General features: G+C 37.7%; 1 protein-coding gene across 2 annotated transcripts in view; it reads right to left on the bottom strand.

The window, feature by feature from the left end:
- The window catches only part of SMG6 (SMG6 nonsense mediated mRNA decay factor), a 233,855-nt gene that overhangs the window by 97,201 nt on the left and 118,270 nt on the right, over nt 1–18,384 (bottom strand). For both annotated transcript variants that reach the window (XM_089900635.1, XM_022595862.3), the window contains one exon: nt 17,907–18,108. In XM_089900635.1, coding sequence (XP_089756761.1) covers nt 17,907–18,108 — 202 coding nt within the window. The remainder of the gene's footprint in view (nt 1–17,906; nt 18,109–18,384) is intronic.

The raw sequence follows: 18,384 nt of genomic DNA, 5'->3' as shown, positions 1-18,384 counted from the left end.
TTAAAAGCAAAGCAGGCAAAAACCTCTGAAAACTCATCACAAAGTCTGCAAAATTCTAGTACTAAGAAATCAAGGAATGCTGGCTGATCAGTAATCCATATTTCAAATACTCAGAACCAGCTGAGTATGGCAACTGTGAGAAGAAGCTGAACTAGAAATCCTTAAGCCATCAGTAAGCATCCTCCCACCATCTGCAGAATCAGGCCCAGGCTTACTTCTAGTCACAGTCACAGAGGGACATGTGAATGTCTGGCTAATTAATCTCTTCCCTAAAAAACAAAACAAACAAGCCAAAAACCAAAAACAACAACAACATCAAAAAAACAGGAAGAAAACCCCACAAATAAGAATTTGAGAGAATAAAATAAAAAGAACACTGAAAAGGAGGGAAAAAGTAAAATTTTTAAATGGCATGTAAGAAAGAAAAGGAAATCCCCTATTCAGGCAGCTCTGGAGTTCCCTAATTGCACAAGAGCAAAGGACAACCCCCCCCCCAGTGTGGATGCCTTGTTAAGCAATTGCTCAACCTACACTCATTGTGCAATTCCAACCTTCCAAAGCTTTTTGCTGCACATATGAAAACCACGTTTTCCACTGCACTCTAGAATTAAGAACAGTTTCTCATTTTTCTCTTCTTCACTTTAGAGGGGGCTGTGTGTCCCTGAGCAAAAAAAAAAAAAAAACCGCCCAAATAAAAAAAAAACCAACTATTGCTAGATAAGCATTCACTACAAATGAGGTTTTACATTATTTCATCTGGTTATTTCTGAGTTTACTGGTAGTTAAGAAACATTTGGATTTTTTTCTTAGGCAGCTAAAGATTCCTTTTTCCTGTCACTGACAATAATGATATCACAAAAAAATCGTCCACACAAACATCAAACCTTCAAAAGCCTTTGTTCTGAATGACTGCAATTCTGGAATATTTGGAGCAGTTAAAAGTGGCGGTTCCTATTATACAGCCAAAATTCCAATAGAGGCCTGGGTAGATCACAGTGCATCTTGCTAATCACAAACCTTTCTTTTCAGGTCATGTTAAACAGTTAACAAGAACAATAACAGGTGTGCACCAAGATGAAGAAAGCATAACAAGAAAACCCAGAGGTCACAGAGGAAAAGACAGACAGATCTGACTCTATAAAAACTTTAAGTCATACATTGTAAAAAATGTAAACAAGATTATAAAACAAGCTACAAACCAGGAGAAAATACTGCAACATATAAAACTACCTATAGTGTATTAAGAACTCCTACATATCAAAAAGTATAATAAAAAAGCACAAAAATGGACAAGGCCGTAAATATATATATGTGCAAGTCAGAAAGGAAGAAATATAAACATGCAATACATATACAGAAAGATTCTTTATTCCACTAGCAAGCACATACAAGTTAAAGTGAGATACTTTTTTAAACCTAGAAGATTAGCAGAAATTGAAAATATAATAATAAACAGTACTGCTGAGAATATGAAGAAACAACTTGTATACTGTGAATGGGGGTGTAAACTGGTATGATCATTTTGAAGGGCAATTTGGCAGTATTTGTCAAAGCAGTAAACATGTATATTTTTGACAAAGCAATTCCACTTGTAGGAATCTATTCCACAGAAACAGTCCTGTAAGCATACAGAGATTTAAGCACAAGGAAGTTCATTTCAGCACTGTTTGTAATAACAAAAATTGGACATAAGTATCATCTGAAAGACAGATGGATAAATTATACCTATACAATGAAACATGATGCAACTTGAAGAACAGTGTGGATTTATATGTTATGATTTAGAAACAGTTCCAAGGTATATTAAGCAAAAAAAAAAAAGAAAGAAAAGGCAATGTATACGTGGCATGTATTTGAAATTTATTAGAAAAATTAATACTTGGTTACCAAACTGTTAACAGCAATCATCTTTGGAAGGGAGGAGGGACTTGTATTCTTATTTTCTATAGTTCTATATTATTTTAATATTATTGCAGAGAGCATGAATTACTTTTGTAATTAAAAAGTAGACAGTCCACCTTCTTTTTCTGACTACGATGGTACGGCAACTGTTTTTATATAAGGCAACTGTTTTTAGGCAGTGCCCAACAGGCAGTGTCCAACAGGCAGTGCAGGACAGTGATCCCTGAGAGAACAGAAACTCATGAAATGAGCCTGTAATCACTCCGTCCTCTGCTTAGGGATAATTTTGCAACTTTGACACAGAAAGCTGAATCCCAAGGATATTATGGTGATCCCGTTGAGCTAAGGAGACAGAGAACAGAATCTGAGGCAGCTGAAGGGGCTGAATCTGCGAGTAAGGAAATGAACAGAAAGAAGTTGTGCAAAGAAAGGGCATGAAGTACATGTAAGAATCCTCAGTTCACAAGTAGCTGAAGGCTAGACTGTACATATGCAGGCCAAGATGACCAGAACTTACCAGGTGGCAGCTGCTACAGAGTTAAGAGTGGAAAAGAGAGCTATCAGAGGTCCAGCAATGCTAGGGGAAGAACACTGCCTAGGGATGAGGGAGTTGAAGTTCCAACACTGCCAGAGTGAAGAGATTTTAATACCTTGTTAACATCTTTGACAACCATTTGAGACTCCAGAGAGGCCACACCCTAGAGTTAGACCTAATCTGAATCTGCATTAATTGTTCCTAAAACCCAGCCTAAGACAATCTGCAAGGGAGTCGGGGCTTGGAAATTGACTATTACCAAGTTACTGGGGCTTGGGAAACATCCTAGGTTTCTACATAGCTGCACTAATAATGTGTAAAAGCCAAGCCTACGCAAATCCAAGATGATCAAGCACTAATATAACTGCCTGTTAAAATTAAAAAAAAAAAAAAAAAAAGAGGAAGGTAACAAGGTCCAGAATCTCTTTAACAAATTATCCACAAGGTCCAGTGATTTTGAACGAAAATCACTAGACACAAAGAAACAGTAAAATGCAATCCATATTCAATAGAAATCAAATGTGAGATGGCCCAGATGTTGAATTTGGCAGGCAAACACTTTAAAACAGCTATTTTAATAAATATGTCCAAAATATTAATGGGATAGGTGTTCAAAGAATTAAAGGAAAATATGGTCTTAATGAGTAAACAAATAGGAAATGTCAGTAGAGAAAAGGAAATCAGGGAAATGAACTAAGTAGAAATTCTCGAACTGAAAAGAAATAATTAAATTTAAAGGTTCACTGGATAAATTTAATAGTGTACTGAAAATGGCAGAAGAAAGAATCAGTAAACTTGAAGACAGACCATAGAAAGTAAGTAATCTGATGACTAGAGAGAAAAATCACTGAGGATAAATGGAGCTTTACACATCTGTGAGATTATACAAAAATGTTTAACATACACATAATTCGAATTCTGGGAAGAGAAGAGAGGGTATTTGGGGTAAGAAAAAAATGTCTGAAAGACACTCCAAGTTTGATTAAAAAACAGCAACTTATAGCTCTGAGAGGATCAGTGAACATCAAGTAGGATAAATATAAAAAGAACTACACCTATGCACATCCCAATTAAACTTCTGAAAACAAAAGATAAAAAGAAAATATTCAAAGCAGCTCTCCAAAAAGATGCATTACATAGGGAGGCAAAAGAATGTTGATTTCTCATGAGAAAACAATGGGTATCAGGTAATAGAAGAAGTATATCTTGAAGATGATGAAAGAAAAAGCTTCAATCTAGAACTCTATTCAGTTAAAAAAAAAACAAACCTTCAAAAACAAAGATTAAAAAAAAGAAAAAAGAAATAGAGACATTTTAAGATAAAGAAAGGCTATGGGAATTTGTTACCAGCCAACCTGCTTATGTCCTGTAGGCTCAAGAGAAATGATACCAGATGGAAACTTGGATCTACTAAAAAGAACGAAGAGCACCATTAAATAAGTAGATTAATATAAAAGTCTATGTCTTCTTTTTGTTTGTAATTTACTTCAAGGCAACTAACTGTTCAAGTAGAAATAATAACATGGTATGATAGGATTTATAACATGATAAGTAAAAGAGAAGACAACTGCGCAAAACAAGAGGGAACGGTAAATGGAATTATGCTGTTTTAAGGTTATTACATCTGTAAATTGTGAAGCAGGAAACAGGAAGCATAAGGTGTGAAGTGTAAAAAAGTACAACACTGACCTTAAATATCTTCTGGAAAGCTAAAAATGCAAATTGTTAGCCCTAGAACAACCACTGGGGGGGAAAAAATTAAAAGGGGTATAATTAAGATGACAAAAGCAAAGACTTCTTAAAACAGAAAAGGCACTAACCATAAAGAGAAATTCTGAAAAACTGAACTTCATCAAAATTAAATACTTTTGTTCTTCCAGATTCTGTTAAAAAAAAAAAAAAAAAAAGCCAGCCACACTGAGAGAAAATATTCACAGGACAAAATCTCACAAGGATTTTTGTCCAGAATATATAAAGAAGTTTTACAACTCTATTAGAAAACAATTTTTTAAACGGGCGGGACTTCCCCAGTGGCACAGTGGTTAAGAATCCGCCTTCCAATGCAGGAGATGTGGGTTCGATCCTTGGTCAGGGAACTAGATCCCACATGCATGCCGCAACTAAGAGTTCGCATGCCACAACTAAGGAGCCTGCGAGCTGCAACTAAGGAGCACACGTGCCACAACTAAAGGAGCCAGTGAGCTGCAACTAAGGGGACTGCTGGCCACAACTAAGGCCTGGTTCAACCAAAATAAATAATTAATTAAATTAAAATAAAGTAAAAATTTTTTAATAAAAATAAATTAATTAATTAAAAATGGGCAACAGATTTGGACACTTCCCAAATGAGGATCTATGAATTGCTGATAAACACATGAAAAGATGCTCATCATTAGTTAGGAAAATGCCAATTAAAATTAAAATGAGATACACTAGAATGGCTAAAATCATAAAAACTAGAAATACCAAATATTGGCAAAGATGTGAAGCAACTGGAACTCTCATACATTGCTAGTGGGAGTATAACGGTGCAATCACTTTGGAAAATAGTTTGGTAGTTTCCTTAAAGTCAGACATATAATTATCATATAACTGAAAATTCTATTTCTAGCAATTTACCCCAAAGAAATGAAAAAATTTGTCCACAAAAGACTGTACATTAATGTTTACAGCATCTTTATTCATAACACCTAAAAGATAAAAACAACCCAAATGGCCATGATCAAGTGGATGCATAAACAGACTGAGATATATTCATACAATGGAATACTATTAATTAATAAAAGGTAATGAACTGCTGGAAAAACATAACAACATGGATCAATCTCATAGAAATTATGCTGAGTGGAAGAACAAAACATAAATGTATGATTCCACTTATATGAAATTCTAGAACATATAAAACTAATCTATAATGAGAATAAACAGATGCCTGCTTGCCTGGGGTGGGGAGTGGATGAGGGAGATTAACTGCAAAGAGGCATTTGGGAATATTTGGGGGAGATGGAAATATTTTGTATCTTGATTGGGGTAGTCCTTACACAGGTGCATACATACATCAGTGCATTCAAATGTATGATTTCGTTGTATGTAGGTTACATATCAATAAATTAATAAAAGTGAAGGTATGAACTTTAAATAAAATTATTTTCTTCACATATCTAAAATTATGAAGTAAAAATACGTATTATTTTACAGATATGAAGGACTACATTAGTAAAGAAAACTAAAAAGGGTGGGACAGGAAGTTCTGAGGCAGAAGTTTATGTCAATATCAAGGATTTTTCTCTAAGTATCATACATCTTTCCTTTATCGATTTCAATTTTAATTTTTCATTATGGCCCATATTTATTAAGTCTTGAGCCAAAGATTACTTCTGTGGATGTATGTAGATAGGTAGGCATACTTACATCGCTGACTTTCAGGTTTTTATGCGTGAGTTATCCCCATCAACCAACTCTAAGCGTCACTGTTCATCTGTAAGCAATCCTGCCTGCAAAGCTTGGAATCCAGGGCACTGTCTTGATCTTCTGGTCCTTCGAGGTTGCACTACCACTACTCTTAGATTTTTTTTTTTTTTTTTTTTTTTTGGCTGTGTTGGGTCTTCGTTGCTGTGTGTGGGCTTTCTCTAGTTGCGGTGAGAGGAGGCTACTCTACGTTGTGGTGCATGAGCTTCTCGCTGCGGTGGCTTCTCTTGTTGCAGAGCAGGGGCTCTAGGCGCATGGGCTTCAGTAGTTGCAGCACGTGGGCTCAGTAGTTGTGGCGTACGGGTTAGTTACTCCGTGGCATGTGGGATCTTCCCGGACCAGGGCTCGAACCCGTGTCCCCTGAGTTGGCAGGCAGATTCTCAAGCACTGCACCACCAGGGAAGCCCCTACTCTTAGATTTTTTTTGCCCTTGAATACACTTCCAAAACAGTGTAGCTCATCCAGTGCATATATTCAGTGCCTCTTAGAGCAGTCTCAAGGGTTTGCCAAAAAATAAATCAAGTTGTCTTTTCAAAGACTCATATTCTAGACACTCAGGTATCTTTGGACCCAAGGCATTCAAAGATTTGAAGACCATCCAACCCAGAGAGAAAGCAGCAGGAAAATTCAATCTGAGCACCCATTCCCCTCATATGAACTTTTACTTCTTTGTTCATCCTCAGGAACTATTATGGGAGATCAGATGATCTCCCTAAACCAGATCAATAGTTCCCAAGCTCCTGGTGAGAAATCAAGCTCCCAGTGAAAATAGAAGAACTGTCAAAGTTGAGAAGAGAACGGGAAGTATGTACTGGGCAGTGTGTTTGTTCAACCACTCTACTACTGTACTTATATTCAATTAAGAGTGTGTGCCCTAGGGGCTCCCCTGGTGGCGCAGTGGTTAAGAATCCACCTGCTAATGCAGGGGTCACGGGTTCGATCCCTGGTCTGGGAAGATCCCCCATGCCATGAAGCCTAGAAAAAAGCCCGCATGCAGCAACGAAGACCCAATGCAAGCATAAATAAATAAATAAATTTAAGAAAAAGTGTGTGTGTACTAGACTTGGATTTGATTCCTTAATTCTTAGCTGTGTCAGCCTGGGCAAGTTCTTCCTAACAGTCAAAGTCCCATAGGGCTTTTGTGAAATTTAAATGAAATAATATAAAGCATTAAAACAGTGCCTAGCCACCAGAATCTAACACTACATTGTAAATCAACTATACTTCAATTAACAAACAAACAAAAGACAAACCAAAATAATCCAGTGCCTAGCACGTGATAAGCACTCACTAAAAGTCAGCTGTTTTGCTCTGGGTCCTCTTGGGAAAGGAGAGCCAGACATGTGACTTTTCATACATATTCAGGATAAATGTATTTCTAGCATTCTGAATATAACTTCTGAAGACCTCAGAAAACTATATGGCAACATGAAGGCAAAGTATATGAACTGTCAGGTAATATGCTCTACATTCCAGAGTTAAAGATAGAATTAGGAAGCCTACTTATACCAGAGATGATATTTTTACCTCGACCAAAATCTTTGCCTAATGGCCGCAACAGCCACCAAATTCCTAAAACACAGTAGTTCTCGGAGTGTGAAACCCAGACCATTGGCATCACCTGGGAACCTATTAGAAATCCAATTTTTCAGTCTCTCCTTCTCCTAACTAATCAGAAACTCTTGGGGATGCGGCCGAGAAAGTTTAACAAGCCCTCCAGGTGGTTTTGATGAATGCTAAGTGTGAGAATCAATATCCTAGAATAAAAAGAACACCTAGTCCTTGAACTATCCATAGCATGGGCCTAAAGGTAACTGAGTCAACAGTGCCCATTTGGGGAATTAGATTTATAAATTAGGCAGTAACTGATATAATCTGAAGGGACTGAAGTAAATGGAAGTGGTAATAAGCAATTCTATAAAATTTATATACAATTAGTAAAGAGGTGAGAGACAGCACACAAAAAAGGTGAGGGAGGGCAACAATGAGTAGACAGAGAGAAATATACAATACAAATGATCAGCGTCAAAGGGCCACTGGTGAAATGAGTCATCAAACAAAGTGGCCCATCAAAGTATTTTTGCACCTAAAGTGAGAAGAAGCAAAAAGAAAAGAAAAAAAAAGAGTCTATTTTTTGAGATATAAAACCAGAGGACTTTTCAAAACACTGTATATCTTTTACTAAGTTTATACCAATATCAAAGGCTCCTTTGATTAAACAGGCAAAATAGAGGAAATAAATACAGCTTATAGTTCATTTCTAAATATCTGGCTGGAAACAATTTTTCCTTAGATATCTACAGACTGATAGAGAGGGAAGTGCAAGAAGGAGAAACTAATTCAGAAGTTGAAAACAAAAGATCTTATCCAGCATGGTGTGACAAAGGAACATACATGTCTTATTGCCTAAAAAATAGAGTGCTCTCCCTTCCAAGTTTCCAAAAGTTCTTATCTCATTCAGTATAAAAATAAAACACCTCTTGTACAAGGGTAACCAAAGAAAGTTCAAAAGTTATTCATAAAAAGCTTTTATAAATCATTAAGAAAAAAAATGGATAAGCATTCTAATGGTAAAATAGGCAAAGAACATAAGGTAATTTATAAAATGTGTCACCGATACATATAATTAGTAAGCATAATACTTAAAAAAAAATCAACCTTATTAGTAATCAAAGTATGAAAATCAAAACAATGAGATGCCAGTTTTTTGCCCATCTTTGGCAAAGTTACAAAAAAGTCAAACTATTCATGATTAGTGAGGATGATAGATAACAGATATGGTATTCTGCAGTTTAAACAGCTATAACTTTTTCGGGAGGGCAATTTGGCATTATCTATCAAAAGGCTTAAAAATCTGCATACCCTCTTTGACCTAGTAATTCCACTCAAAAATCTGCCTTACGAACTGATAAAATAGATATGTAAAGATTGCCTGAGATGGCATCATTTATAAAAGTGAAAAGTCAGTAACTTTCTAAAATGCCTAATGATTAAGGACTAAAAATATTATGGTATGCCCATACATGTTAATATAACGCAGCCATTAAAATTCACACTGTGAGTGAACATGGAAATATACTCAGGATATATTTATTGCTAAGTCAACAAGGTGGAATACAAAACAGTATACACAGTTTTATTCTATTTCTGTTAAAAAGCAAAAAACTTCACTTATATCTATCTGTCCATCCTTCTCTCCAGCCAGAATAGAAGATAGAAAAATCAAGGAGTCTTCCATTTTCCTTATTGCTAATATTGATTGTTCTAATATTTCTTTAAATGAACATCTATTTTGTAATACAAAGACTTTTATAGTAAAAAAAAAAACCTTAAAAAGCATACATTTCTGAGTTAAATAACTCTACTTCCAAAATCCCAAACGAAGTGACCAAACTGAATACACAGAGTATATCCCCCACTCCCCATGATGCCTCCTTTGTCTACTGTGTTCACAGCAAGGGCTGCGGAATCTAGAATAGCTCCTGACGCATAGCAGTCAATAGCTATTAAATGGGAAAATGCCATCCATCTGCCGTAAACCATAAAGAATTACTGCCAGATGGATAGAGGATAGCTGGAAACAGGTCATTAAGAGCCAATTCACAGCTTCCCTTCCTAAGAAAGCAACTTAAAAGAAAAAAATTTTCATTTTGCTTGATATTAGTATGTAGATGTGGAATTGATTTTTGTATACTGACTTTATATCCAGCAACTTTGCTAAACTCACTTATTAATCTGAATAATTTATCCTTATTTTCTACATATGAATCACATTATTTGCAATTAAAGATAGCTTTATTTTTTTCCCTTTCCAATCGTCTTTTTAGTACTTTATCTTATCTTACTGTACTGGTTAGAACCTTCAACATAAGCTGAATGAAACTGGTAATCACCCTTATCTCTATTTCTTGACATGCTTGGTGGTAATACAGTTGCTCACTTTGTGATGAGTCTTTTTGCTTTACATATTTCCATACGTATATTTCATAATTAAAAAGGTTAAAAAAGAAAAAGAAAGCAGCAAGAGAAGAAACCATGAAAAGCCTGGCAAAATTCTCCAGTTTGGAAGGGTCAATTAGTTTCCTATTGCTGCTGTAACAAAATACCACAAATTTAATGACTTAAAACAAAACAACTTATTATTCTACAGTCTGAGAGATCAGAAGTCCTAAACTCAAGATGTTGGCAGGGCTGTGCTCTTTCTGGAGGCTCCATGGGAAAATCTGTTTCCTTGCCTTTTCTAGTGTCTAGAGGCCACCTGCACTCCCTGGCTCATGGTCCCTTCCTCCATCTTCAAGGCCAGCAGCATACTATTTCCAAATCGCTCTCTCTCTCTCTGGGACTTCTGGTTCCATCACCACATTTCCCTCTTCTGACCCTGACACTCCTGCCTCCTTGCAAGGACCTTCGTGACTACGTTAAACCACCTGGATAATCTGGGGTCATCTTCCCATCTCAATATCCTTAACTTAAACACATCTGCAAAGGCCCTCTTGCCTTGTAACGTAACTTATTTAACAGATTTTGGGGAATAAGATGTGGACCATCTTTAGGGGAGGGCATTATTCTGCCTATCACAAAATGCGAGGGTATGGGGGCAGATGCAGAACACTGCTTGGAAGACTTCACTGCTACAAATCAGTACCAATCACAACCAGCAGTTCAGAGAGGCCCAAGTAAATGTAAGTGGGAAGTGGCCGGAGGGTGGAAGTTCTTCTTGACATGGCAGGCCACAGCTCCAGGAAGGTCAGAAATTGCTATATCATTTATGTGAAACAGAAACTGGACATGGGATACTCACTCTGGTACAGTAGCTCCATTATATACAGGAAAGAAAATGTAGAAAATAAATTCATATGTTGAGAATGCACACCACCTGGCCTCCTCCCCAGCTGCTTCAGGGTGGTGACTTGGTAATACAAACATATATCAACCAGTTTTAGACTTGAGAAGGGGATTCTAAATGATATTTGTAGGTAAAGAAGGCATCCAGTGAGAATCTACCTAACCTGTTGTGGAGAAAATATCAGCACTGAGTAAACCTTTCTTTGTTCAAAGAAATATAAAAGGCCAGAATCAGATTGCAGAAATACAAGTGGGGGCCTATGAAAAGAGTCTGCAAGATAAAAAAGGGAACAGAGCATGCAAAGAAAGAGAGAAATAGAGAATACTTGGGGGGAAAATGTTAGCTGAAGGAGACAGTATCTGCTTTACTCTTACAACTGGATTTTTAAAATCATAGATTCTGTGAAGTATGCTAAAAAATAAATGATAAAACAAAACAGATAAAGGAGACCTTGGTAAAAGGCAGGCAAAAATATAAACATTACAGGATAAGACAGGGAAATAACGTAAGGCAACGAATAATGCAACAGCAGACTTAAGAACTGAATTAGAAGCAGTAAAGAGTAGAATCAGCACTATAAAAATCTGAACCAATTAAAGACAGGAAAAACTTGAGAAACCTTCCGAGATTAGAGGCAAAGCAAAAAGGGATTAAAATGATGACAGAAAAATATGTACAGGACAAAGAACAGAGGTCTAATATACATTTTAGAGAAAAGAAATTACTGAAGAAAAGAACAAACATTAGTAATCAAAGACATGGGAGATGAAAACTTTTCTGATCTGAAGATAGAACTGCATCTGCTTATTTAAAGAGCTCATTATGTGCCATGAAAAATTAAAGTACAGAGCCCAACATCTAAACAAACCCTCAATTGGAAATTCAAGATTTAGAGTTGTAAGTTACCCGTGCTGTATGAAAAAAAAAAAAGTTTACCTACAAAGGAAGAAAAACCAGACTTTTCTCCAATTTTTCCTAACCATTAATGCAATGGAATAATAGCTATTGTTTTAAAGGGGAAAGAAGTTGACCTAAGCTAAGTGGCCATTCATGTGCAAGGGCAAAATAAGAACACTTTCAAAACACAAGTGTTCAAAAAGTAGTCATGAAGAATGTCCTCGATATACTGTTTAATGAAAAGAACAAAGGAAGAGAACGTATATCGCACTATCATTTTGATCATATATGTATATATGTTTATAAATATGTTTCAATGGGCATAGAAGTGGTCTAAAAAGATAAATATCAAATTGTTAACAATGGTTATCCCTAGAGGGTGACTTTGACTATATATTTTTTTGAATTGTTTGACCCTTTTGCTTGAGTATGTATATTACTACTGTATTTCACAAAAATCACCTTCATTTTTAAAAAGCCTCCATGTTATCTTTGCTGAAAAAAATTCTACAATGTTGCATCTGAATAACAGATGAATCAAAGTAAAGAACATAAGAATGGGAAAGCCATAGAATAAAAAGACAAAAACGGTGAAAACTGAACACTGAAAACACTATAAAATTAATTCTAAATAACGATTATAAATTTAGAAACAAAATGCAACTGTGTGAAAAGAAAATACATATTGTAAACAGTCCTAATTTTCACATCTTAAATATGGGATAGTCAATTATTTGGGTTTTTTTTCCCCTTTCACTCTTGATGCTGATACTTTGAGAATAGAAGATTATGTATGTTTTTCAAAAAATTAGTCACTGGTAGCACTTAAAATTAATATTTTTCAGACCACCAAAAAACAAAGGCAACATTTCCCCCCAAACTATATATGTATGTATGTATATACGTATGTGTGTGTGTGTATAAAAACAAGGGTGTTTAAAAAACATAAAACAAGAACAAAGCATATACTGTATGGCCCCAATTTTATGAAAGGAAAAGAATAAGTACACACATATAAGCATGGGGGCGGGGAAAAGACTGAAAGGACATATATGAAACCTTAACACCAGCTAATTTTAGGTGGTAGTTTGTAGGTGATTTTTATTTTCTTGTGCTTTTCTATATTTTCTATTTAAAATATTTGGGAGTAATTATGTGCACAACAAACATGCCAAAAATATCATTTAACAAACAGACAAGCCACTAGTTTCAAAAGTTGGACAATCTAGGTGCAGTGGTTAAGAATCCTCCTGCCAATGCAGGGGACGTGGGTTCGAGCCCTGGTCTGGGAAGATCCCACATGCCGCGGAGCAATTAAGCCCACGTGCCACAACTACTGAGCCTGAGCTCTAGAACCCGTGAGCTACAACAAGAGAAGCCACTGCAGTGAGAAGCCCGTGCACCGCAACGAAGAGTAGCCCCCACTCGCCGCAACTAGAGAAAGCCCCGCGCACAGCAACGAAGACCCAACGCAGCCAAAAAAAAAAAAAAAAAGTTGGACAATTTAAACCTCATCTTTAACCTCAATTACATATTTTATTAATGTCAAAGCTTCCTGGGATCCTACATCCAGATAGAAAGCAAAGATTACTGTAAGAATGAATGGGATGTGATCGTGAGACTTATAACATCACCATATAATATGACCTATAATTTATTCCCTAATCAAGCCAAAGGGTAGCCCCGGCATTAGCTTCTTGGAAAGCTCTTCACTTAGTTCTTGATCAGATAATATGGGAAGGAAAACAAAGAAGATCACACGGATTAATCTTCCTGGGGATGCTAGAATGAGGATTGCTTACATCTATTTATGACATCAACGTTTTGCTTATCATTAAATGGTAACTTTAGAGCCTAAGGAAAGACACAGCCTATCACTAAATAAATCCTTGTTCAGTACCACCTATAGCTATACAATCACATGCATTTATTTTGAAGATGACAATTAAGCTGTTTTGATACTGACTAACATATAACATGAACTTAACATCTTTCTCCTAAAACAGTTTTCTTTTTATCACTTCTCCTATCTGCCTATAGGGCTACTGGGGTTTCAATGAGGAAATACGTGTAAAGAGCTTAGCACAGTGCGTGGAACATGATTACTGACTGCAAAATCTTAAATTTATTCTTATTATGGTTTGATTACTTTTTCAAGTATAATGCAGCAGAAAGGACATGGAGTTTTATTTATTTATTCCTTTAAAACTTGTTCTTATGGAAAATTTCATATATATACAAAAGTAGAATACTAAACTCCATGTACCCATTATTCAGATTTAATAATGATCAGTATTTGGCCTTTTTTTTCCCATCTACATTCCTGTCTACCTTCCTTCCCACATTATTTTGAAGCAAATCCTAGATGTCAAACCATTCATAAGAACATGATGTTCTGAAGTCATACAGACAAGGATTCTAATCCTGTATTTCCTCACTTAGCTACATAACCTCGGATAAGCTACTTAACCTCTGAATTTAGGTGCCGAGCAGCCACTCAACGAACCTAAGATCACTTTCTCCTAGTTGGCTCTTATTTTCAACATCTGTGATGTTTCTCTCTAAATGTAACCAGCTCCACTCTATTGCTTTTACCCTAATCTGTACTCTTTATCTTACTTTTGGATAATCCCAACAGCAACCTGTTTTCTCACCTCTTACTCATCCCATACCTGGGTTTTCTACCATGGTTTGTTTCTTTCAGGCAGAATATTAATCCTGTAAGATGTTCAGTAAATCAGAAAGATCAAGGGTGAAGCAAGTTTGGGAAAGATAGCAAAGGGTATCCCCCTCGCAATGTACACCACATTAAAACTCCAAGAAGTCTTTCAGTAATGGATTCTGTCTAATATTGTGTTACCCTAACTTACATGATTGTGAAACTCTTTTTTTTCACCTAACTATTAAGAACCTATAAAACTAGAGTTTCGGGGAACATGCTTGGGAAATACAGTGATAGGTTAATGCCAAATCAGTGCTCCTTGAGCAATGCCTTCAGTGGGAAACTACCAACCCCACAAAATTTCAAGAGTTCCTCCTATAGGTTCAAATTAACTTAGGTTGCTTCTCACATCTTTGTATATGCCGTAAGTTGTCTCCCAAACTAGGAGGGTGTTTGCCTTGTATGTCTGGATTTCTCTTGTGTGTGCAGGTGTGTAATACAGGCCACTCAGTGAATGCCTGTTGAGTGAGCACCCAGGCTGGACCAAACATGGTACCTAATCTCCACCAGCAGTGAAACGGCTTGTGTTGCTGCTACAGAGTCTTTGAGATACTTTACGTTTCTTAGTAGTGAACACTAGAAGCTGGAGAAGATGTCTATCTTCTTCAGATATCTAAAAGGTCAAGAGTTCCTAAAAAGTCTCTCTGGACACATCCATACTAATCTTCCAGGTCAACCATGGAGATGTTTCCTATGTTTCCATCATTCTTCACTCCTCTCTTGAGCCTCAGTTGTCTCTTTTATAAAATGAAGGTACGAATACCTACTTGGCAGGCATATTGTGAGGACTTAATGAAATACTGGACAGAATTACCTCGTCCTGGGACTGATACATGCTAGATATTCAAGAGGTGTTATTTTTCTCTGCCATGGAGAATAAAGCAGAGAAAAAGGAAAAGGAAGGCAGGTAACATCTTATATAGGGTGGCCAGGGAAGACCTCTCCAACAAGGTGGCATTGAGAAGGCAGTGAGAGTGCCACACAGGTATCTGGGGACGGGGTGTTCCAGGTTAAGAGGAAAGCAAGTACAAAGACCCTGAGGCACGAGTGTGTGGCTTGTCTGAGGAACAGCAAGGACGCCTATGGGACTAGGGCATACTGGGCACAAGGAAAGCAGCAGGAGCTGGATCAGACCGTGAACAAAGAAGTGACATGATCTTACTGATGTTTTAAAAAGATCATTCCAGTGGCTGTGTTGAAAACAGACTGGAGAGTAGGAGGAGGGAGGAATAAGAGAAACCAGTCAGAAGGCATTCTGTTGAATTGAACTAGGGTGTAGTGGTAAGAAAGAGTTGCATTTGCGTTTATTTTGAGGGTAAGGAAGAGTTGGATTGCTGACGGATTAGTTATGGAGGTATGAGAAGAAGAGAGGAGCCAAGAATAACCCCAAGAATTTTGACATGAGCACCCCCAAAGTCAAAGCTGCCATTTACTGAGATGGGAAGACTGAAGAAAGACCATGTTTGGGGGAGATGTTGTGTTGGGCACACCTATTTCACAGTCCTTGAAGTAGAGACCCACCTTAGTCTCAAAGAGCTGTGACTGCCCCGGGCAGCCTGTGATTCACGACCACAGGCTGAGGGCATGGATCACCGGCTCTGTGTTCTTCTTGCCAGGTCATATATTGTATTTACCATATACTGTACCATACACATGTATCATATGCTAACACTAAAGCTGGGAGAGCTGATGAGAAAACAGGGCTTAGCAAGTCTAAAGCTGGACAGGACTCCTTCCTTGTTCTGCACTGAAAGACAGCTGACCCAGTCGCCAACTCCCAAAAGCACCCTCCAGTGTCAAGACCACCCTGTGATCACAGAAAAACAGTATGTACTAGGATTCCCCTGGCCCAAGCCATGGCTACCCAGTTTCTCTTCCAACTCTTCTAACCGAACATCTTCCACAAATTCTGAACTTTGTTAGCTGTCCTCTGCCTCACACACTACAACTCCCCATTATTATTCCCTTCTGAGACTAGAAGAGCAGGATTTTATTCCAACTTTTCATTGGAAAAGTATAACATGAGTACTCCTTTTGAGAGACAAAGGTTCTCACATTCCCAATATTAGCCATTAAATGTACCCAAAGAGTATGAGCTTTTGATATGTCAATGTCTAGAACCTTTATCTACATATAGAAATGTAACCATAGGGAATATATGAAAAAAATTCTGCTATAAGGAATCACCTGTTTACAGTAGTTCAAAAATTCAGGACAGTCCCTTGGTTCAATAAAGCAAAGACTGGTTAAAGAAATCTTGGCACAGAAAAGAATACTAAGTGATCATCAAAAATGATTCCAAATAAGAATACATTAAAAGATACTACATGAAAAAAGCAAATTATAAATAACATGTATAATATGACCCCCAGTTTTTTTGTTAAAAAAAAAGTGTGTGTTTATACCATAAGTTAAATATGATTGTATATAACTAGCAAAAATAACAGTTGTGTTACCAGTTGGTAGAACGATTGTGGATACGTTTTTCTTCTTTTTACTTGTCTACAAGGAACATATATTCTTTTTTCACTAAGAATGAGTTTAAAAAATTTTATATTCAACATAAAATCTCTCATATTTGTAGTTTATGCTTAGAATTTAGTTTTCACTATCTGACATTTAAAAAAAACAAAAAACAACTACCTACACCTCTATACATACTTCATCTAGGTCAAAAGACTTCCTTCTGAGAAGCCACTTGTGGACTCTCCACCAAAAGGCTCTCCCCTAGGGGATGTGATGCTAACAACTCCACAGAGGGGTCAGTCACTGAGTTCCCCTGCTCAGCACAGGAGACCCTGCTCCCAGGGTCTGTGGGCACGACTTCCCCAGCCTGGCAACCGCTGCACAGGAGTGTGAAGCAGAATGGACTGCTCTCCTCTCCACACCTGGCCGCAGACCCAACTGTTAAGCAGAGACTACGAGTTCCACAGTCCCCACCAGGGCAACAGGCAATGGGCTTTGTTTTCTATAAACAGACAGACGAGGAAAAAGTTCAGGTTAAGACACAGTCCTCGGAGGAAGAAGGATAGAAACCAGGCAGCGGGGAATGCTTCATACTCCTAAAAGCTTTTTTTGCAAGTTAACACATGGTGTCTGCTTCTCTCTAGTCACCTATTTATCACTCCCCTCCTCAGAGAAGGGAAAAAGCCCTGGCTGTTTTCCTAGTGCAGAGTTTTGTGGCTGGGGGGAAGGATGAAAGGGGGGAGGAAGGAGGGTGCTTTAAGCATGATGCAAACCATTTGGAGCTGAGTGAGAGCACTGCCAACACAAGCTGCACTATTTAAACAAGTGAGGAAATGATCGTATATACAACATGCCAGTGAGCGCACACACACACCAAAGGAAGTCGAGAGGGCTTTTTTTTTCAGGACGCAGAGCTGGATGTCAGCGGCTAAAAGGTCGATATTTTCCCTTAACACCCTTCTCAATGACTTAATCATGTTCCGTTTGCACAGAAAACTTCCCAAGAATAAAAAGGTCTGGAGAATTAAGAGGAGGGGTGAATGGGGGGGGATGTTTGGCCTGGGGCTGACCTTATCCGAGGTTTTCTCCACGTAGCAGGGGTCCTGAGGGGCAGCCAGCAAGGGTACAAAGCCCGAGAGAAGCCGATCCTCTTCCAGGATAAGGAGGGTGAGGTCATCGTCCAGGTCCTTGTACAGTGGCACCTCAGACTGATTCACTGCAGTCAGTATGTTACAGAAATCAGCCAGCATCGACCAGACATCCACAGCAACCCTGTGAGAAAGATGGTAAGAAAAGAAGAGCAGCTCTAAAGAGGGACCAGTTAAAGTATTCTAAGCACTTGTGGGCAGGAAGGTACTCGTGGCACTTGCTGTCTACGGCTGGCATCTGTCAGGAAATCTAACCCCAAACGCTAGGATACAAAATTGCGCCCGTGGCAGTAATCTGGTGGGTGTGTGTCCATCTATGCAAAGTTGAAATTGATTAGGGGGAGTTTTTAATCCTAACCAGAAAGGAAAAAGAACTTAAGAGAATCAGTTGCCTAATGCA

The sequence above is a fragment of the Delphinapterus leucas genome, chromosome 19, assembly GCF_059928025.1.
Source record: "Delphinapterus leucas isolate spDelLeu-1000000601 "Yukka" chromosome 19, BTC_Dleu_Yukka2, whole genome shotgun sequence".
In the NCBI taxonomy this organism is placed as follows: domain Eukaryota; kingdom Metazoa; phylum Chordata; class Mammalia; order Artiodactyla; family Monodontidae; genus Delphinapterus; species Delphinapterus leucas.
Note: the sequence above shows the minus strand (reverse complement) of the source record. Positions and strands in the feature narration are given on the sequence as shown.